At 38.1% G+C, this 23600-nt stretch overlaps 1 protein-coding gene across 3 annotated transcripts in view; it reads right to left on the bottom strand.

Annotated features, from left to right (window-relative positions):
- arhgef9a (Cdc42 guanine nucleotide exchange factor 9a) overlaps positions 1-23600 on the bottom strand; it is a 328420-nt gene that overhangs the window by 98945 nt on the left and 205875 nt on the right. For all 3 annotated transcript variants that reach the window (XM_043704850.2, XM_043704852.2, XM_043704853.2), the window contains 3 exons: positions 14214-14405; positions 9583-9762; positions 7585-7817 (listed from right to left, as the gene is read on the bottom strand). In XM_043704850.2, the coding sequence (XP_043560785.2) occupies positions 7585-7817; positions 9583-9762; positions 14214-14405 (605 nt within the window). The remainder of the gene's footprint in view (positions 1-7584; positions 7818-9582; positions 9763-14213; positions 14406-23600) is intronic.

Genomic DNA, 23600 nt, shown 5'->3' on the forward strand with positions numbered 1-23600 from the left:
AGAACTCCCAGTTCCCTCCGATACTCTAGTTGATTCCACTCTACTATCTTGAATTGCTCCATTTCACACAAATTATTTTTCTCAGTGACCAGGTTTAAAGAACCTTATCCCTCGACTTCAGGCTTCCACTTTTCCAGAACTGTGTGTGTGTGCAGCCCTTTGAAAAGCCCTTGAAAATGAACACCCAAAGCCCCCAGACTGACTTGGCAGGAAAGCCTCAACTGAGATTGACGTAGCCCCTAACTGATGTGCCCACAGCATCTCAACTAACCTAACTGTAATTCACAGACTGGATGCGCTTGACCTGCAGGGCTGGCCATTGCTATAATCCAAAAGATAACCAGCATTGGTCATTTGGTGATGCCCACTTTCATGAACAAAGGATGGAAGAGTGTCCTCGGACATAATGTTGGAGTTCAATGAGGCACCAGAAAAGCAAGCCAGCATAAGCTGCTAACGCCTGGTGGCAGCACTGACTTTCATATTCAGAATTGATGACATCTAGTTTCTTAGCCAATGAGAGAAGAATTGGGATCTGCATAGAAATCAGGGGAATTGAGCTATAATGACAAGCCAATGCATGAATGAGTGAGATTCTGAACTCACCACCTAAAGGGAAAATTGGAAATATTTTCTCAGCATTAAAAATTTGATTTTTCAATTTTCATTGTATTGTCCCAAATATCTATCACTTTACATGTCTTCAAAGGAGTGGAAAATTTCACCCTTTGTGCGTTAGTTTGCAAGTGAGTGAGTTGATGCATGTCTGTGTAGAAAGGTGAGTCTCTGAATTTGTGAGTGAGAGAGAAAAAGAGTGCAATTGTGATGAGCTCGTCTGAGATTTGCAAATATTCCCCTTCTCTTGCTTCTCTTCTCTTGTCCCAAAACCAACTGCACAGGAGAGAGAAGGAACTCCCAGGCGGAAAGGCAGCCTACTTCTGACCAACACTCTCATATGAATCTTGCTGAGGCCAGTCAGAGTCTGTACCACCAGAGATGAACACAAGTCTAGTGTTAGTTAAACCCAATGTCTAAACATGACTCCAGTTCTCATACTCTTCTTTGATGATCAGGACTTGGAGCAGCGTTTGTCTTGCTCCAGTTTTGCTTTTTAAATAAAAAGGCAAAAAGAGTTTTCGTAGTTAGCTTTGCTATGTGGCACTTTCCAATTGTTTTTAATAATTACAGATGTTTTTAAATGATCAGTTGTTTTATTTTACTGAAATAGTTGCTTCATACTTCAACTTATTTTGAAACTTATGTTTAATGTTGCACTAAACTGCATCTTTCTGAAATTTGCTCAATGGCTGGTGGACTGAGAAAAAAAATCGATTTGTGACTCATGTAAAAAGCCTCGAAAACCCTGGTGAAAGAAAAAGACCTGTTTCCAGTCAGTTCCAACAAAGCCACTGAGCTATCAGTTCACCTAGTCCATGAACCAGACTCAAAAACAAGCTGTAAGATTCCAGGCAGCAGAGTACGTACCATGCTTCAGTTAATAGCTCATCGCAGAACATCCCATTTTGGTTATTTGACTGTGATCTGTCTGACCCTTCCAAGTAGTATGACTCTCAATTCTACTTTAACTAATTGAAACTATTCAAAGACCACAGATCTGCCACCTTTGAGACAAGTGAAAGAGCCATCAGTTAAAGGATATTACCTTTATCTGTATCCAATCTTTGTGTTTGTGGGTGCATGAGTGAAAGCAAGTGCGATATTGTACTGAACTCAGGGTGAGAATAAACAAGATCCTTTATTCTTAAACTCACAAAAGAATTGTTTAATTGGGGTACATACTACAAGGGTAGTCTTGAATAAAATGAGTTTTAGCAGCTTTAATGAAATTCATGATAGGTAACAACACAGCACAAATCTATTTTTAAGTTGGCACTAAACTGGCAATCTCATTCTGAGAGGTCAATATAGGGGAAAGACCTTGCATGTTATTCTATGTAATTCTTATGTTATTCTAAGGTTGAACAAAGCAAAGAGAACCTTACCATGTATCTGTTATTGCAATACCTGCTTTGAATTGGGACCTCAAAAGCTGAAAATGAAGGGTGTTTTATTTCATGTATTTAAAGTCCGTCTTGTTGAAAGACAAAACATAATCAAATTATTATTTAAAAAAGGATTTCTCACGGTTGAAAATATCTTTGAAGAACAACTGGATTAAGCAAACTTTGGAAAACAAATTTACTTTTAAAAATAATGTGTGGGTGAAGACTGGAGACAGAGATACTTCAAAATGACCAACATTATCAAAATAGAGCAATATTATTTGTTCAACATTACGTGAAGATTTTTCACATTTTGCTAGTTGAAGTGCAATCTTGAAACAAACAAAACCATCTTCCTGAAGCAGTTAATAAACAAGATCCCAGAACTAGATAAATATCCTTTGGAAAATGTCAACTTCTTGGAATGATTTGGAGATGCCGGTGTTGGACTGGGGTGTACAAAGTTAAAAATCACACAACACCAGGTTATAGTCCGACAGGTTTAATTGGAAGCACACTAGCTTTCAGAGCAACACTTCTTCACATCTTGGTGAAGGGATACCTTTGAAGTGCAGGAGGCTCACCTTTTTTTTCTAAAACTCACCTTTATGTATTTTAGTATTTAATTTATAGAATGGCATTCAGGACTTCATTTTACTGCAAATATATACATATAGTGGATTATATATACATATATGGGGAAGAATGAAAGTTTACCCTTGTTCCATATAAAGCAAATTCCTGATTTCAGCTATCCTGTCAAAGTGGGAACATGAGTTCCATGAATAGATCATTCAGCAAGAGCACTTCCCAGTGTAGATGTAACCCTGCAATAGTCAGGAGGCTCCAAATTCCTAGGCTTGTGCTGTGTGGCTACTTTGAAAATGTTAAATTATCATGATATATCCCCTTAATCACCGCACAATGAATAGTTGGAAAGAAGCTGTATATGAAGATCAAGTAATGACACAAATTACTCCTTTGAACCAGGAGGATTCGAGAGCAACTGTATAATTTCTGTCACTACTTAAGCTTAGATAAGGAATCAAATCTGTATAATGCAGTTCAGCTACTTATTGGCGCAAATTCATTGAGCTAAGATGACTACTAATGACCTTAATAAAATTATCCATTTTCAAGAAAAGTTTCAGGATTGTCAACGGTAATAACTTGGAAAAATCTAGGCCCAGTTCCACAGCTTTTCTCTTAAACCTTGTTGTGTACAATGTAGTTATATTTATGGAGTGGAAAGCTACAATGAAATTCTGACGACTTTATTTTTAACCAAATTAGATTGGCCACTCAGTCTTCATTGCAAGGTCTGTAGTGAGTAGACAGTGAGATCAGAATACAGAAAACTGAAGTTCAAGAACAAATAACAATTTTATGGAGAACAGCATGTGATGATTTAGAAAAATGAAGAGTAAAGAACAGGTATGATATAAATGCAACAAAGAAAAACAATGAAAACATCTTTTTTGTTTGCCATATGCAGCAACTTTGTAAATATACTCTTTATGTCTTCCACCAAAATGAAACAGCATTAGTAGATAAAGAAAAGATATAAAAATAGGAATAGAAATATATTAAAGCAGAAAACAGGAAAGAAGAGCAAATATATATGAAACAAATAAAAGTGGCAGACTGAACATTGATAAGAAAAGGGAACCAGATGGAAAGGAAAGCAGCAAGACAGTATGTGATGTGCAGTTCCTCTCTCACCTCCAGCCTCTAAACCTCCATTTCTTATCTCTATACTATGAAATGTCATGCTTTGAATTTGTTTCTTTTTCCCAAATTCCTAAAGTGCAAATATTCCAAACTCCACGCTCATTCTTTCCTGGAATCTAAAAACAATAAGGGCTGTATTTTATGCTCAAGGCAGTGGTTCCCACAATGTAAAATGTGGGAACTGACTCTCGCCAATAAACAGTTTAGGCTAAGACCTTCAGTTTGCTTGTCTGCTTCTGGTACTTTTCCAATCTTTACCTTCAAGGCCCAGAAATTTAAAAAAACACAATCAGTACCCACTTTTAAAGTGCAGCAATTTAAAGTCCAACCAATTCTAAATATAATTTGGAGTTAAAATCCATTGTTCAGAACTGGATATTGTTACAACATGGCAGTGAATCCCTCTGTTAATTAAACCAAACACCCAGAAAATCTCACCTCGCTTCATAATCTGTTAAAATGTGAGTGACAGAGAACTCACAAGTTCCATGATTTAAAGAAAATAAGATCCAAAATTTTTTTAACTCTAAAAGTGAACATTAAACAACTATTCACAATTCTAAGCCTCCTTTCTCTTAACAGCTTGCCACCTGCCTCCAACTCTACAACAATATGCTGTTCCAATAAGACACCCTATTAAAATGACATCAATTTAATTTTAAAACCACACAGTCGCCGTCTTCTTCTGTGTCTTCACCCTTCCAGCTGCGATCTCCTTGGGTCATCGTCTTTCCTTTTACTGTGAGTATGTTTCGCATGAAAAGGAACCTTTGATAGAGTTTCTAAATTTCTTGGAGAGCAAGATGTTAGATGGGCAATTAGCTCTCCACAAGTTTCTCTCTTGACAGCAGTTGCTCTCTGACCAATTTTCGAAATGTCTACATTCTTACACCCCCAACATTGGAACATCTCATTGGTTCAATGTTGGCAAAACAATTATTTCAAACTCAATTGGGTTTTAGTATGGAGCATTATGGAGCATAATTTAAACTGATTGGTTAAATTTAAATTAGAGTCATAGAGCATAGAGATGTAAAGCACGAAAACAGGCTCGTCAGTCCAACCAGATATCCCAACTCAATCTAGTCCCACTTGCCAGCACCCGGCCTATATCCCTCCAAACCCTTCCTATTCACATTTTCATCCAGATGCCTTTTAAATGTTGTAATTGTACCAGCCTCCACCATTTCCTCTGGCAGCTCATTCCATACATGCACCACCCTCTGCGTGAAAAAGTTGCCCCTTAAGTCTCTTTTATATCTTTCCCCTCTCACCATAAACTTATGCCCTCTAGTTCTGGACTCCCTCACCCCTGGGAAAAGACCTTACGCCCAAAACATCGATTCTCCTGCTCCTCGGATGCTGCCGGATCAGCTGTGCTTTTCCAGCACCACATTCTCAACAGGGAAAAGACCTTGTCTATTTACTCTATCTATGCCCTTCATGATTTTATAAACGTCTATAAGGTCACCCCTCAGCCTACGATGCTTCAAGGAAAACAGCCACAGCCTATTCAATCTCTCCCTATAGATCAAATCCTCCAACCCTCCAAATCCTTGTAAATCTTTTCTGAACCCTTTCCAAAACTCAGGTATCCATTTTATAGGCAAATGTTACCTATTTTCAATTTTCCAGTACACTCTAGGACTTCCATCTAGTCATATACACATGTGCTTGTTAGCTCTCTCGCTTAAAGGTACAGTACATGCCTTCAACTTCATAACAGTACGGATGGCCTGGTTTAGTAATGTTAAGTATATATTCACATTTTAAACTAATATGATAAAGTCCACATTAAGTGCATGACTGAGGTTTAAAGTTAGCAGAAGGAGCCATTATCTGAATGTTACATGTCTGAAGCAGAACACACTGACCCAGATCAATAGACGCCTGTTCATTGTCAGGTTCTAAGTGCATTTTATAGCTATAAGTTCAAAGTTAAGGATTCAAAGAATGAAAGATAAGATAAATAAATGTTCATTCACACAAAATTGATAGATTCTGTTTAAAGTATACAATAATCTATACAAATCGATAAAGAACTTTTGCAAAGAACACTGCCAAAAATATCAACAGTTCTTTGCTTCCTGTTTGATTTTAAAGCTACCAATCTATGCAGATTACTGATATATATAAATCCGTGGATTTAAAATTGCCTATATTCCACAGTATTTTGAATTCAATACAGTTGCAATCATTAATGCAACAGTTCAATATTGCAGAAACCTCAGGCATTTCTGGAGGCTAGCCTTTGACCAATTAGAGGGAATCCTAAATTTATCTAGCTTGTTAATAGAAATATCATAGACAGTGCTGTTTTTCATTCACTCATGGAATGTGCAAGTCACTGGCTGGACCAACTTTTATTATCATATCCTCGTTGCCCCTAAGGAGCGTATGCACTGGCTTTTTGAACTGCTCTTAATCCACACTCTCTGTGGCTGAGCATTCCAGGATTTTGACCCAGGAACACTGAAGGAATGGGAATATATTTCCAAGTCAGGATGGTCAGTGATTTGGAGGGGAATTGAAAGTTGTGGCATTCCCATTTATCAACTGTCCTTCTCTTTCTAGGTGGTAATGGGTGTATTTGAAAGATGTTGCCTCAGGAACCTTGGTGAATTTCTGCAGTTTAAATTGTAAATGGTTTATATTGCAGCTAGTGTATTGTTAGGAGAAGGAATACATTTTTATTGCTGTCATATCAAACAAGTGGCCTGCTTTTTCCTGGATGGTGTCAAGCTTTTGAGTGTTGCTGGACCTGTACTCATCCAGGAAAATAGGGAGTATTCCATTATACTCCTAACTTGTGTCTTGTAGATGGTGGACAGGATTTGGGGAGTCAGGAAGCCAGCACTCACTTCAGCCTGTGATTTGCTTGTAGCCTTTATATTCATATGACTAGTTCAGTTTCTCATCAATGATAACAACCAGGTTTTGATAATGGGAGTTTTGGCAATCACAGCAACGTTGTATTTCAATGAACAATGGTTAGATTCTCTCCTGTTGGAGACTGTTATTGCCTGGTACTTCTGGAGTTGATACTTGTCACCTATCAGCTCAGGCCCAGATATTATCTAGGTCTTGCTGCATTTGAGCATGGACTGCTTCATTATCCGTGGAGTTATGAATGGTGATGGACACTGTGCAATTATCATTGAAAATCCCCACTTCTGACCAAACGAATGTGGAACGGGCCCATGACATGACCCTGAGCTACTACTGTAGTGATGATGTCAAGCTGAGATAACTGACCTCCAACAACCACAACCATTTTCTGTTGTGCTAAGTATGACTTCAACAAGCAGAGTTTCCCCCTTGATTCCCAATGACTTAAGGTTTGTTAGGTCTCCTTGATGCCACACTTGGTCAAATGTGGCCTTAACGTTAAGGGCAGTCACTCTCACCTCACCTCGGGAACGGAGATCTTTCATCCAGGGTTGGATAAATGTTGTGATGAGGCCAGGAACTGAGTGCTCCTGGCAGAACCCAAGTTGATCATCAATGAACAAGCATGCAATGTATTGTTGGATACCACTGTCAATGTCACCTTCCATTACTGTACTGATGATGAAGATGGGGCAGTAATTGGCCAGATTAGATATGCCCGGCCTTTGTGCGATATTTGGCACTCAGCTTCCATATGCTTCATTACTTCCATGGTATGAGTTGGTGTTCATCCCACCACACCCCCAACACTTTTTGAGTTAAGTTTACCATGGTCCCTCCACACCTAAATTCTTTTTGAGACCATTGGCTCTTGCTAAGTAACACCAAACTCAAAAATGCAGATAGAATATAAAATTAATGGCAATTGGCCTCAAGATGAAAAATTGCTTTCATTGCTTACCTATGTTCCAATGCTGTATACTTGAGTAATTCTGCAAGCTGTAGTGGATATTTGCAGATCTTCTGCACAGGCGTGAGGAGAAAGCCATCGATGGCAATGTCAATCATTTGCTGAAGGAGTCGACAAGCCTCAAAAAAATGTTGATACCTGCCATCTTTCATCAGCTTGGAAAGTTCCATGCACGCGTCCAGGTGATTATTACAATACTCAGAGTAAATCCAAAATCCATCTTGCTGTAAATGAATACAACAAATACATGTCAATATCAGATGTTTAGGAAAAACCAACTATTCACCTTCCTGAACTGTCTGACTAATACATCAGAATGGATAGCAAAAAATACCGGCTAAGGGAGGCGCTATGCTCACAAAACCTTTAACAGTAGGTTGTAATTATTTATGTCTAATCTTTTTCCTTCAGACAAACCTTGAAAGAGAACTGCTCCCACATTGTGTTAGCCATGGGTCGGTTGAAGCTCTCTTACCTCTTACTTAGCATATTGTGGGTTCAATTATGAAGGGACTGATATTTCACTTTAGTAGTTCAGAGTAGGCTGCAATTTTACACAAATAGAAGAAGGATTACGCCTGAAATGTTGACTTCTCCACCTCCTGATGCTGCCTGGCTTGCTGTGTTCTTCCAGCCTCTTGCTCGTCTACCTATTTTACAGGTGCTGTCTTATGGATGAGATGTTAAACCGAGGAGCCATCTAAGCTTTAAGATAGATATAGCCTTTAAGATAGATATAAAGGATTCTATGATAGAATTGGAGTAGATGGAGTTACCGAGGTGTTCTGGTCAATATTTGACCTCCAACCAACACCACTAAAATAGATAATCTGATCTTGTTTTACTATGAACCGATGGCCCAGTGTTGCCCTATATCATAAGTGACTACACTTCAGAACAATTTCAATGGCTGTTGAGTATTTTGTTACATTGTGAATCCATGAAAGGGGAAGTTCTTTCTTTATTTGTATTCGAAATGTAGATGCCCAGCAAATATTCCAACAACTTTAGTCCAAGCCTCTGAACTGTCTCTTTTGTTCTTTGAGTTGGGATTTTTTTTTAGTTTAGATTAGCCAGCTATGTAACACATTGGGCTAAATATTCACTTTTTGCATTTAGGTATAACTTAAAACCTGACAGAGCTCATAAAGGAACATCAAGTGCAGACCTCATATTTGTAGCAGAGTCCATCCAATTTTCTATCCATTTCAATTATTGGACAACAAATTAGAAAGTCTTGCTTTGAGACATACAATCCTTTGGGTTTGTTCTCCCTTGTGAAAATATATTTTTAATTTATCTTAGTTTCCATTCATATAAAACAAATCAATACCAACAGGATTAGACATAGGTTCAGGATTGTTCAAATAGAAAATATTTGTCATACAGAGAGTTTTAAATAAATGGACTGTTTTAGTGCATGCAGCAATTGAGTATATAACATAATGATAAGAGAAGTACTTGAAAAGAAAGAATATAAATTGATACAAAAACGGCACAGAAAAACAGACATAGAATTAATAGCTTCAGTTAAAATTCTGAATCAATTTATTCTATTCGAGTAATGATTGTCTTTTATGCTATATTTTTATGATTCAATAATATTGTTGTTTGAAATGGAAGAATAATTTAAAACAAAGATGTTCATCCAATAATGCCATTAATGTACAAGTAAAGGCAACAAAATTAAAATATGCTTTGGGTTAAAATTGTGATGTGCAATATTGCTAATGAACCCATTCATTTGAAATTCCTCTGTCCATCGTTTAATGAAAGCCCATTAAGGGAGATAATGTTTTCATTAAAACAATAGACATAGAAATTTCATATACATTAGCTGCTAATAAAGCACACCACAATTTCAACACCCCTGTGAACCTTTCTTTTGACAGGAGAAGCACTGCAGGTCAGCGCACAGGAACACACGAATTACCCACAGAAATGAAAATTATGAAAATAATAATCTTATCTAACAGGATTATAATTTACATGCTCCAGGAAGCAGGGTCCAATTTCACTCAGGTGAGGATCCTCCTTGTTGTACTGCTTCTCCAGGTCTCTGACAAAACTCATTTGAAACCTATAAATGTCTTCAATATTTCCAAATATGACTTTCAATTGTTCATCACTGAACATGTCCCTGCGTTTCTTGCATTGCCTAAGGTAACCCTAAACAGAGAAAAAAAAAATTAACTGCTTGTGGTAAACTTCACATACAGCAGCAAATATATTCATAACAATTAATAATTAGCACAAGTGTAATATTCAATCTCTGTTGAACTGTTTGCTCTTCGCCCAAGTACTTATACATTGAATGAATAATTTGGGGATAGATTAACAAGTTGAAACGCAATAAATTGAACAGAAATATAATGATAAATTTTTAGGTTCAACATTCTCCTTGTGATGCATTTCAGTTGTGGGCCAAATGAATTCTGCAATTTGACTAAAATAATGGATATGAAAATCTGGAATGCACTTCAGTGCTGATGTATTTTTTGTCACTGTAAATTACTGCAGACTAAAAGGATCCAAATGGTCCTCTTTTTCTTGGTAAACTTCTCTTATAGTGGCCAGAACATATATCATATAAGGGAAATCTTAACAAAAACATTTGCTGCCACTTACAGAGGAATTCTTACTCCCATCAATCGAACAGAAATCCAAATGCTTTAATCTACCTATAATCAGTGGTATCTCTGATCTGGATGCAATTGATACTAACATTGCAGGCAAAAATGCTCCTATTTTCAGTTAAAGTGTTTTGTTGGAGCATCCCATGGTAGGAGGGGCAGAAGCACCCAACATTGCTGGGATCTTCCAGCTTTGTATTGCTGATGCTATACTAAGAGCCCAGCTGGAAATGACTTCAGATACTGCAATCCAGGAACAGCCCCTCACGCTGTGGTGTTCCACAATTCTTACAAATACATGGGCCAGAGGAAAGTAAAGTTCATTCCCCAGATTATAGACAAGGACCTGTAGAGGCTGATGACCGCAGTGGTGGAGAGGAAGGCAGTCCTTTCTCCTGCTGTTCACCAAAGAAAACCACATCTTCATTCCAAGTGAACCCAGAAATGGACTCAGATAGTATCCTTGGTTAATGAGGTGACCCAGGTGTAGTATAAAGCTCAGCAGGGCAGGAAGAAAGTCAATGATTTCCTGCACACTGCAAGGTTAAGTGTTATCATCTACTGTCTGCAACCTCAGATTCCCAGAGCAACCACCTCTTACTCAAAATCTGCTATTTACACACACATCTTGCCAAGGCTCATAGACAAACAACTCTCACTGTTGCATGCATCATAGCCACTCAATGGATTTCACCCACCCCAGTTGAAACTTTATTGCTGGAACAGCACAGCAGGTCAGGCAGCATCCAGGGAACAGGAGATTCGACGTTTCGGGCACAGGCCCTTCTTCAGGAATCGGGCACAGGCCCTTCCTGAAGAAGGGCCTGTGCCCGAAACGTCGAATCTCCTGTTCCCTGGATGCTGCCTGACCTGCTGTGCTGTTCCAGCAATAAAGTTTCAACTTTGATCTCCAGCATCTGCAGACCTCACTTTCTCCTCGAAGATTTCACCCACCCCATCCTTCCAACCTCACTTGCTTCAGCATCACCACTAACTATTCTTCCATCCACTTTCATCATACCCAATGCTTTCTTTAGTCTTATTGTAATTCAATCACAGCACAACTAAGCTTGGTGGGGGTCGATGAACATCAGGGTCATCAGCCTTTATGAGGAGAAAGTACACAACCTAGCTGGAGAAGAACGTGGCTACTCAAGTGGGTACAGGGAGAGCTCAAAGGCCAGCCAATCCGCTAAGCTTTATTGTGCAGTTGTGTGCTAGTCTCTTATTATCACCAACATGTATTCTTAACCTGCACAATGTTTTGTTTCTTCTTAAACAACATATGTCCTCTCATCTCTTGGATAGACACTCGTGGCAAGAAGAGGCCAGTGCCAGGGACTCTCATATCCACATTCTCCTGTGAATTCTCCAAGGATACATTGGAAAGGCTGTCACCTGCAGCTCACAAACTCACACTTCAGGAGTTTTGTACTAGGTCAGATCCAGGAACACAATCTGGTGAGCACATCCCTGAGACATCTTTGCAACTGGTTGGAAAATTAAGAACCACTCCAGATCACTGGAGGATCTCTGAAAAACAGGTACTTCCATTGCCTGGATAGAAGATGATCCCATGATTTGGTGATTAATGACTTTGTTAAATTACACAGATAGGTGCAAGAACAGCAGGCAGGTTTGTCAGAGGCAGTTGGTAAACTGGATTGAAGGTTGGGTGAGTCCATCAATGTTATCAGTAACGCCTCTGTAAGCTTGCATTTGGCTGTTTACTTCGCCATGGAGATCCAGGTGCAGCACACTCAGAGTGCAGAGTACAGATATGCACATAGACTCGTTCTGCATTGCTCTAGCCATAGGTGCTCACTATCAATGGAATAAAGATGAGAGGGGAATGAGGGACCTTAACCTCAGTCCAGGTGCCTCTTCCTCCCAGGGGGCAATGTGGTACCAGCAGGCACCCAGAGGAAACAGGAGCCACACTTGTGATCCCCACAATCCTCTTTCAAGGACATTTCAGAGATGACCAGCCCCTCCACCGCCGGCAACCTGCAATGCTGAAGCCTACGGAAGTTCGAATCAATGAAGGCAAACCCACATGTGGGCAGGACATTCCAACAGATATCTCGAGCCCAAAAGCACGAGGAATGACTGGACGAGTCTTTCAAGGCAGCAGGGTCAATCACAAAGCAGGCTCTCTCCACCCCAGCTTGCAAAAGTTGTAGACATTGAAGGCGATGTAAAGGAATAGAAAAAAGTTCCTGAATGTACAACTTTATAACAGATGGAACATCATTACAAATATGTGTTCACTTGCACTCTTGTATCCTTTTTACCGATAGTCCTGGTTAAGTCACACGCATGTGAGAGATGAGCAGTCTTTTCAGATATGCCAAGGATGAAAAAAGTTGCAATGACCAAGCATTACTCATCTCTTACAAACTTCAGAGAGCCTAAGATGTCAAGGGTCCTTGAACTGTGATGTTGATCACCATAGCCAAGACATTGCACTTTAATGTGGTTAACACTGAAACTAAATGAAATGCACCGGTCAGGTACTAGTGCCTGGCCTGTACATCACTCCACACTTGCACCCACCTTGAGAGTAACAGTACAGAATCACTGATTATTCCACACAGCTTTGAAGGGAAGATTTCATTCCATCAGCTTTCTGAGGGAGCATCTTGCCACTTAAGATTGGGAGAAGTACAATGTGCACTCTCCCTCACAGCGCCCTGATGTGCTGAGGAAAACTCCATAATGTGTCATCTCTTGCAGGTTCAATGCTATCCTACAGGATGCTCAATCATTTCAGGGAAATTTGGCATTCTACACACACTTGGAAATATTAAAGGGGCTTATTCAGACTTCACAAGTATCTATGTCCATTCCATCAATTTGTAACACCCTTGAAAAGCCAAAATCTGGTCTGTTTGAACTCAGCAGCAAGTTCAAGTGGTCCTGCTGAGATTGGGCTTTCCTCCTTTGTGTATGATCCCTCTTCTTCTGCTGTCATAAATGTGAATTCTTGGAGTGGGTTGGACCTCCACATCCAGAGTCTAGATTAGAGTGGTGCTGGAAAAGCACAGCAGATCTGGCAGCATTCACGGAGTAGGAAAATCGATGTTTCCGGCAAAAGTCCTTCATCAGGACTCAGTCCTCACTTTTGCCTCCACATCCAGATCCCATAGTGTCTTGCCAATTCCTTGAAAATCAAACCCTAAATCTATTGCTGAGCCGGAGCATGTTAATTTGATAATTGACTCAATTTGAGTTTTATTTATAAAATGGAGCATATCCTCACTCGATATTCCATTCCTCATTACAACAAAGTAAGCATGATTTAAAAGTCAACACCTTAGCCATATTGACAGTCAGGCAGATATTTTGGAACACTATAATTAATGATAGGAAATATGTGCACAAGTTAAATTGTCACTGAATAGAAATCAAAAAGCTCACTGGCCCTAAAGCCAACTGTAACAATCTAAATGTCACTGTTATGATATCAATTCACAATTCAACTTTTAACCCATGTAACTCGATGAAACACTACTCCATACAAACTGAGGAATCCAAAGAATCAGCTAATTAAATGTTATATTGTATTAGGGATGGACTGAGGAAATTACAGGTAAACACATATCCTCTGTCTCAGGGATAAAAACAATCACTTCATGCATAATGTAACAGTGAATCAGAACATTACACTTTCACCCGCTTCCACCATAATGTTATTAAATTATTATACCTGGAATGCTCTTCATTGGAAGATTACTTAAATGAGAATGTATTTCCTTTTAATGAGTAATCTGATTCTTTACTCTATTGCGTCTTGAGGTTTTAACTGCAGACATATAACTTATTAATATTCAAATAGTCAGCAGCCCTTCATGACATTTTGCAGCGTAGCTCTGAATTTTTCCAAGAACAAATGTTTAACAATTATTGAGAGTACCTCAGAGCTGTTCCATGCAATTTATATCATTCGTATGAGGGAACTCAAAGCTGTTATAATATTATTATTACCTCACAAATGTCCTTCAGATGTTTAATGTAGTGTCGTTCTGTGCTCATAATTTCATTGATGACATTTGCCCTCATCTGGTCTCTGTTCTGAACACTCCTGCCAAGGCACAGGCAGTCAGAGTTTGGGTCCAGATGCCCATTTTGAATTTCACTACTGGCTTCATCTACAGTGTCTTCCTGGTTCACCCAAAGCTGTCATTGAACAAATAAACACAGAGTATGAATAATTGACTGACATTATTTTATATCAGGTGACTGACGGTAATTGACTATTTTTAGGAAAAAATATCTCAAACAGTTAACTTGTTTTGGTCACCTTACCTAATGAGGGATATATTTGTATTGGGTGCAGATCAGAGGAAGTTCACGTGGGCTGATTCCTGGGATTAAAGTGTCATTTTATGAGAAACATTCAAACTTGTCGGGCCTATATTCATTAGCATTTAGAAGTACGAGTTGTGATCTTATTAAAACATGTGGGCCCTGAGTGGAATTGACAAGGTAGATGCTGAGGGATGTTTCCCCTCATTGGAGGGAGGATTTAATGCTACTTGGTGCAGTTTCAGAAGGGGTCTTGTATTTAAGATAGCAATGAGGAGATGATAAGAGGAAGAAATGATTTCTCGGGGGTTGGTCTATGGAATACTCTTCCACAAAGCACGATGAATGTTGGGACAATGAATATATTCAAGACGGAGGTCAACAGATTTTCCATCTAACATGGCAACAGGGCAGGCAGGAAGTTGGAGTTAAGTACATATTCAGATCAGCTATGATCTTATTGAATGGTGAAGTGGATTAATGGACCAAGTGGCCATCTCTTGCTATTATTTCTCATGATCTACTAATGGGAAATCAACTCAAACAGGGAACAAGTCTAAGCAATGGCAATCAAGGCATAGTAAGGATTCCAGTAAAAATTGAGACAGTCATCAGTAAGACAAAAACCAAAGTAATAGTAAAATGATGAGAATAAATGTTGGGAAAAAACCTGAAAAGTTTATGGACAAAGAACGAGAACAGCAATAGAAACAATTAAATGGTGATATGTCACATTCAGGAGAAATAATTTCCACTAAAACGTAATAACAAATTGGCCGAAGTGAAATGCCATGAGTGAATAAAGAAATTAGGGCAAGGTTAAAAATAAAGAAAAAAGCATACACATGCCTGAATCTTTGAAAAAAAAAAGCAGAAAGCCTCTCCATCTTTACAAAAATGACTCTAGAAGCCTGAATCAAGAATGCTCACTCACAAGCACAGCAACTATTATATTTGGAGGATGGTGGGGTCAAATTGGACTTCGTTCCAAAGTACAAATGGATTTTGCACATAAGTAGCTTCCATATTAATGTACAGTAGCATCAGGCTGATTTTATTTTTGCTAATGGAATGTCCAAAACATGACTTGTGCACTTTTGACTTAACAGGAGAAAGTCTAAAGCTACTAGAAACCTTTGGAGAGTTGAGTCCCCTTTTAGACTATTTAAATAGACATGAATGTGCATAAAATATGCATAAACTCATTGGAACTGTCAGCAGAATTACCAAAAGGAGCTGTAAACAGTACTGTCAAAAGGTGCAATCGAACACTCAGGGCATTTAAAATTCCCACCCTTTAAATAATTGAAAAACTGTGTATGGATTCTTATTTTCTTTAAATAAAACAATGTTTGCTGTTTCATTCTGTTTGTTGATATAAGCCTGAGGACTATCATTACTGGGTGAGTGCTGAATGCCTAATTTCACAATCTTTAACTGTGAAGCACTTCTCAGTTCACCGTATCGCTGACAACTGCAAGTGGTTATAGACTTTTTGAAGTTGGAATTCCAAAGCTTGTTTTTATAAGGGATTAAACAAAGTTACATATAGTGAATGGATTTTTAGTGATGTATGCAGGGTTTTTCTGAAAGTGTGAATTTTGCAATAGTCATTTAAAACATTATTTAATCTCATCAAGGCTTAGATCCTGAGATCTGCCTAATGTGAATACTGGATGAATTAGCACAATAGGTATAAGGGTAAGGGTATGGAGATATTAACCTTAAAATTTGCTGTTTTAGCCTAAATAAGGTTAAATTAAACGAAATCAGAATGGAATGAGAAGGAGAAAGCGTTTAAATGTTGGAGATGACCTAATGATTAGAAAGGGATTTTTAAAGTGGGTTTTTAAAGTGTTTGTGTTAGGCTGAAAGTCTGGAACTCAAACAGTAATAGACTAAATTGTCTCAGCAAGTCTGGAAAATCTGAAGCTTTGTTTAAAACAGACACAGTGAATCAAATGTGATAAGATGGATTGTTTATCAGATGTACTTGTGATTGTCATGAAATTGTGCTATTTAGGCTCAGTGATCAGCACTGCTCCCTCAGAGCGCCAGGGCCCCAGGTTCAATTCCAGCTTCAGGTGGTTGCCTGTGTGGAGTTTGCACATTCTCCCTGTGTCTACATCGATTTACTCCCACTGTCCAAAGATGTGCAGGTTAAATGAATTGCCCATTCGAAGTTGCTTATAGTGTCCAGGGATGTGCAGGCTAGATGGATTTACCATGGGAAATGCAGGGTTACAGGGATGGGGGATGCTCTTTTGAGGAGCAGTGTAGACCAGATGGGTCAAATGTCCAGCTTCCATACTGTAGGGATTCAATGAAATATCATATCATTGATTAGATAAGATTCAATTATTAAACACCAAGCACAAGCTAAAAGTTTTATGTCAATATTCATTAAGGGCAAGAAACATGAGACTTAATGAGTCAATTGATCAAACTAATGTGGAAAACATGACTTACTTGTGATTTTTTATCAGTTGTGAAACTGATTCTTTTTTGGGGACTGGACAGTGTTGAGTGTAAAATACATAGCTTCTTTGTATAGAAAACATATAAAGCAGCTTTGTTTCTGAAGAAAGTTCACTTGACCTGAAACATTAATTCTGTTTTCTCACCAAAGATGCTGCTAGACCTGTTGAGTTTTTCCAGCAATTTCTGTTTATGATTTCCAGAATCTGCAGTTCTTTCGTTTTCTGTTTATTGTGAAGCAGCTTGCCTCACGTAAAATTTATCTTGCTGGAGAAAGATTTCAATCGATTAACAATGATAAGTTGGGACACAGTAGGCTTATCACCTGTTCTGGTCTGATCTTCAGTCAAGTCCACATAAATCATTTGTGATTGCAAATATTGTTTGTATAATATTTTTGCAGTATTTTTCATAGTGTACTTTGCTTTACTAAAGAATATTAGGTATATTCCATTGTTAGAATTGCCTTGGGTAATTGATATCTAGAGTAAAATCAACAGACCAAGGAAAGTGGGAAGAAAAATGTATAAGAAGTGTACGGTTGGCCTGGTATAGCTTGAATTGGTACTAATTTGCCATTAGGGGCTATAAAAGGCATTGGCTTTGGGTGAAGATTTTCAGTTTTGGCATGGAGTGATGTGGAACTGTCAGATGGGTAGAGGGCATATGTTGGCATGAAGATTGTAAAGGGCCATGGTTGGAGAACGGAGGTGAGAGAGCACGTCTGGCTGTGAGACTGTGAGGCCTGAGGGTTCTTTTGCTTTTAGATTGTCTGGGAGTACTGAGGCAAACCTGGCCTGTCCCTACTAATCATTTTGTGGTCACATGTCAGAAAGCACAATCACCCTCCACCAATTCACCCTTACAACCTCAACACCATACCGGCACCCAGAACAAAAGTCTGACAGTGCAGTGTATTTTCTCAAATAGCAGATCTGAGGAGCATGGAAACAACCCAACTCTGAAATTCAGGCCAATAAGTACATAGTGATCAAAGGAATCTACAGCCAAAGGGAATACAACACGATTGGGAAAAAGTCAAACAAAATAGGAAGGAAAGAAAGAAAGATAGAGTGGACAGATACGGATGGCGAGCACAGGGGGCCATAGGTTTAAATTGAGGGGTGATAGATATAGGACAACTGTCAGAGGTAGGTTCTTTATTCAGAGAGTAGCAAGGGCATGGAACATTCTGCCTGCAACAGTAGTAAGCCTGCCAGCTTTAACGGCATTTAAATGGTATTGAATAAACATATGAATGATAATGGAACAGTGTAGGTTAGGTGGGCTTCAGATTGGTTTCACAGGTTGGCACAACATCAAAAGTTGAAGGGCCTGTATTGTACTGTAATGTTGTATGTTCTATGTTCTAAGTACAAATTATTTTGGAATAATAAAAAAATAAGTGTCCTCAGACACATAAACAAAAATAGGGATATCAGAATAAGGATAGGACCACTAAAGAATACAATAAGTAGTTAATGACAGAAATATTAAATAATTACTTTGTCTCTGTATTTAGCAGAAAGATTAACATAATGATATTACAATGGAATAGATCAAAAAATGTGTAGTCATTTAAGACAGAAGAAGGAGAGATAATTGATAAACTAATCAAATTTAGAGAGACTAAATCGTCTGATCTGATGGATTGCATGTTAATAAAAGTTAGGGAAGAGATAACAGAGACATTATTAGTTATATTTTTAAAAAGTCATTAGAAAATGGAATAGTGCCAGAAGACTGGCAGATAACTAATGTGATTCCTAAATATAAAAAGCAAGGTTGAACTATTCCAGGCACTATGCATCAATTAGTATAACATTGACAGTAAAAAATATAATGGAATCTTCACTCACAAAAAGAATAGAAAAATATCTAAAATGTGACATTGTAACACAGTTGTCAACGATTCAAAAAGATTCCCTTAGCGAATTAGTTGGAGAATTAGCAGAAGCCTTAGATAAAGGAAATGCATAGAGGTGACATTTTGGATTCCCAAAAAAGCCTTTGAAAATGTTTCACATGGTAGCCTCTTGATGAAGTACGTTGAAACTTTATTGCTGGAACAGCACAGCAGGTCAGGCAGCATCCAGGGAACAGGAGATTCGACGTTTCGGGCACAGGCCCTTCTTCGGCCTGTGCCCGAAACGTCGAATCTCCTGTTCCCTGGATGCTGCCTGACCTGCTGTGCTGTTCCAGCAATAAAGTTTCAACTTTGATCTCCAGCATCTGCAGACCTCACTTTCTCCTCTTGATGAAGTACAGAATGTGTGGAGTCGGGGGATAAGTAGCAGAATGCATAGTAAGCTTTTTATGAAACAGAAAAGACAGAGTTGGGGTAAAGATGTTAACTCAGATTGGGAAAGAGTGAGATGTGATATTTCTCAAGAATCTGTAGTGGGGACCATGTTGCTCACTATCTAAACAAGTAAGTTGGACTTAGGCAGTAGAAATACAATTTAAAAGTTTTCAGATGGAATCAAATTATGATATATGGTTATTGCACAGAGGAGTCTTTTCTCCATCCTCTTTAATGTCTTTGCATTAAGAAGACTGTGTTGTTGGAAAATAATGCAAATTGAAGCCAAACTGATGTTTTACAAAGGTGCACCATGCTTTTTTAGAAGGAACGTTTGAGATCAATAATAGATACATTTAAGATGAATCCAGAAAAGTACACGAGGCTGAAAAGAATAAAAGGATTTGTTCATGCATTCACTAAAGAAGGATAGGAGGAGGCCAGAATGGAGCATAAACATGAGCACAAACCTGGTGGGGCAAAAGGCCTGTTTCAGTGATGCATAAACAATGCATTCAAGAGATTTTAAAATGAGATGAGATCATTAACTAACAATATCCTCTCTCCAATTATTTCTTGAATTCATTTTGTACTGTGTATTTCAATGGCTGTGCCTGACAGCTTATTACATTTTACAGTTACGAAATTACAATATTATATTACATAATACTGTTTCTATTGTTCATTCCAAAGTAATGTCCAGGATTTAAAATACAAATGGTTAAAAATTCCGCTATATGATAACAGCATCATTCATACTAACACATTCATGATAAACTTCTTTGTTAGGGGTTAATAACTGGTTAATTAGCATGATAAATACATTTTAGATGAATTAATAAATATATTTATCACTAACAATAATACAATGTAAAATCAAATCAACCAGGTGTTTATTCATTCTCATTATTTTGCCATTTCAGTCAAAGGCTGATTTTTGCAGATTTCCCTACACACATAATATATTCAAAATGTCCAGAAACTTCAATGGTAACAACAGTGTTGTATATTTTACACTGCTTTAATTCAGACAGCAGCAAAATCCTGATACTTTTTTGTTTGGCTGCTACTCAAAAGGGACAATACAGGAATTAATACAGATAATAAAAAAATTCCACTTCCCATGTTACATGCAGAGACCTAATCCATAATTTTGCTCATTATCAGCATTGTGGTAGAGTTAATTCCAGTTTGTTTTGAGCACTGAATCATTTAAAAAAAAACTTTCCTCTAATCTAATAATTGACTTCAATTAGCCAATGACCCTGTGGGTAAAGGCACCATTCCATAACGCATAAAACTGTACACCAGAAGATACTAGATTTGCTGCTCACCGAATTTATGCTGAATTAACAGTTTACCGACTGATGTGACATTCAGAGTGCTAAAATAAACTGCAGTGGCTTGAGCTACATAAGAAAACTCATTCAAAGCTCTAACTTCCAAGCACTATCCAGAAACCCCTACAGCAAAATATACAGCATGTGGAAGTCAAGTGAAAAAAGGTTGAGGTCGAGTAAGGACATAGTATTTAATCAGAAGCATTCTTTTTTTATTTATTCATGGGAGTTGCAGGCGAGACCACCATTTACAGCCTATCCCTAAGTGTCAGGGCATTTTAAGAGTCAACCTTTTGCTGTGCAGCTAGAGTCATATGTAAGTCAGACCTGACAAGGATGGCAGATATCCTTCCCTAAAAGACATTAGTGAACCAGAGGAGATTTTGCTCATAATCAATAATGGCTTCACAGTCATCATTAGATGCTTAATTCCAGATTTTTATTGCATTCAAACTTCATCATTTGCCATGCTGGGATTCAAACCTGAACATCGCCAATGTTTCTGAATTAAGAGTCTAGCGATAATACAAATGCTTCCCCTTCCTTACAGACTCATTCCCAAAACTTACATAACACCGTGATAGAACAGATGAGAAAAAAACATTTTACGCATTTACATTTTTCTTATAGAATTCTTGAAATTTAAGATATTCATGAATAAATCTAACAAAAGATTGAGAAGAAATTTCCGATCACTGAGTAACCAAACCAACATTCTAGTCCTTTTTAAAGACAACGATAGAGAAATGCAGGGGGGAGGAAAGAAGAGAAGAAGCTGGTGAGAGGATTAGAATGTGTAATGTGAGAGGAGTTTAGTCCAGGATCTGCTCCAAATAGCCTCCAAATTCTATGTAATTGTAACATGTGTAAATTCACCATATTTATTCCTTACCTAACTTCATAAATTTAACGATAAATAATTTCCTACCACAAGTTTTGAAATTCTGCAATCAAGAAGTGTTAATATTTTTATGAACTTAGGAAAATTCCTGATGAAATTTAACCAATCTAACAGGTTGCAATTCCTAGCTCCCCAAAACCGAGAGTAAAGAGGGTAACTCGACTGAATTCCACTCTGTAAGGAACAGGATGGAAAAGAACCAATGTTGTCCTCTTCTTCACATGGTTTGGTTTGGGTCTTCAATAAATTAATATATGATTAAATTTGTGCATACTCCAGTGCCTGCAATGTAGGAATGGCGTATTGGTTTATAGACTTAGTATCATTTTAGTTCAATTTTACTTTTTAATTTGCGGTTTAACACTTCTCTATTAATCCTAAATTTGTTCTTTTTTACTACACGATTATTGTAAGTTTGCATGTTTCTACCTTGATTAAAGAGATCAAAGACTAAAGGAAATTCAGTCTTTGGACTGCAAATGAGTTTCAAGAATGAAATAACATAATTATTATGATGATAGAATTAAAAGAAATATCCAAACTTGCAAATGACCAAGAAAGACAAGTGGCATTTTAAGCCGTGTCAATAGAAGAGGAAAATTGCAAAGAGATACTTTGGAACTAGAAAAGCGGACAAATTAGAGTCATTTCTAAATGTTGAAAGTCAGAAACTGTGCAAGTCAGAAAAGACTTGAAGCCCAAAGTGAAAGATCATTAAAACACTATAACTCTGTTGTGTTAGTTCTCACAGTTAGTACGCAGTACACCTTTAAGAGACCTGCTCATGATATCAGAGCATTGTATCTCTGTATCAGAGCCTGTGACCTGAAGATATAAGGTCCCAGATTCCACCTTAAATGGGTCTACTTGAAGTATGGCAGGTTCATGGAGGTGTACTAGTGTTTGTCATCAGATAGCTTTAAATTAACCCAGACTGTGTAGGCATTGCGTAAGATGATCAGCCATGATCCTATTGAATGGCAGTGTAGGCTTGAAGGGCCACACAGCCTATTCCTATTCCTATTTCCTATGTCTGTATGTAAAGGGTTACTCTTTTAAGACAGAGAAGAGGAGAAATGTCTTCTTTCAGATAGTAGTGAATCTGAGGCATTCTTTACTGCAGAAAGCTGTTGAGGCTGAATCATTAAGGATACTCAAGGCAGAGACAGACAGATTTTAAATCTGGAAAGGAATTAAGAGTTATGGGGAAAAGGCAGGAAAATTGAATTGAGGATTACCACATCAACCAAAATCACAATGAAGGGTGGAGTGGACTCAAAGAGTTGAATGACATACTTCTGCTTCTTTCTCTTACGATGTTCAAAGAAACCAAGTTAACTTAGCTAACAAAATTTAACTAACAAAAAATAATGTTTCTAACTACCAAACATGAGAAGATTTGCTAATTCAACATAATTCAAATAACCTCTTATTTCTAATCTAAGTCCAAAAAGAGTTTCCAAAAATATTGCAGATTAGTCTCCGAATTGTTTATGAGAAAGTTAAATGTTGCGGCTGTTCCAGTGGAGATTACTGGTAACAATGATAATATTGGTGAACAATTGACTCCACAATCCATGGTTTTACCGATTAGTTGAGATTTTGGAGTTCTGCTGCCTTTCAACCGTGACTGAATTTGAGCATTCATGGTGAGAGAGGGCCCTTTGCTGTCCTTTTTCCTTTACCTGATTTGCAGTATTTGGAATGAGAGAGAGGTATGACATGGGTGTAACTAGAGGATAATTCGTATACTGTGACCTTCACAGCATGTTAACACTCAAATGCAGGATGCTACTTATGATGATATCAGTTCCAGGTGTCCACTCCAGTGGAGTTAAAATTGCCTGTTTAACTCCTATAATCTTAGAATCCATACAATGTGGAAGCAGGCCATTCAGCTCACCAAAACCACACTGACTGTCCAAAGAGATTTCCACCCAGACCAAGCCCTCCACCCATTCCCCGTAACCCTACATTTCCCATGATTAATCCATCTAGCCTGCACATTCCTGGATACTGTGGCTAATTTAGCATGGCCAATCCAC

This window comes from Chiloscyllium plagiosum, unplaced genomic scaffold, assembly GCF_037043375.1.
Source record: "Chiloscyllium plagiosum isolate Xiang-an unplaced genomic scaffold, Cpla_swu_hap1 HiC_scaffold_11, whole genome shotgun sequence".
NCBI lineage: Eukaryota > Metazoa > Chordata > Chondrichthyes > Orectolobiformes > Hemiscylliidae > Chiloscyllium > Chiloscyllium plagiosum.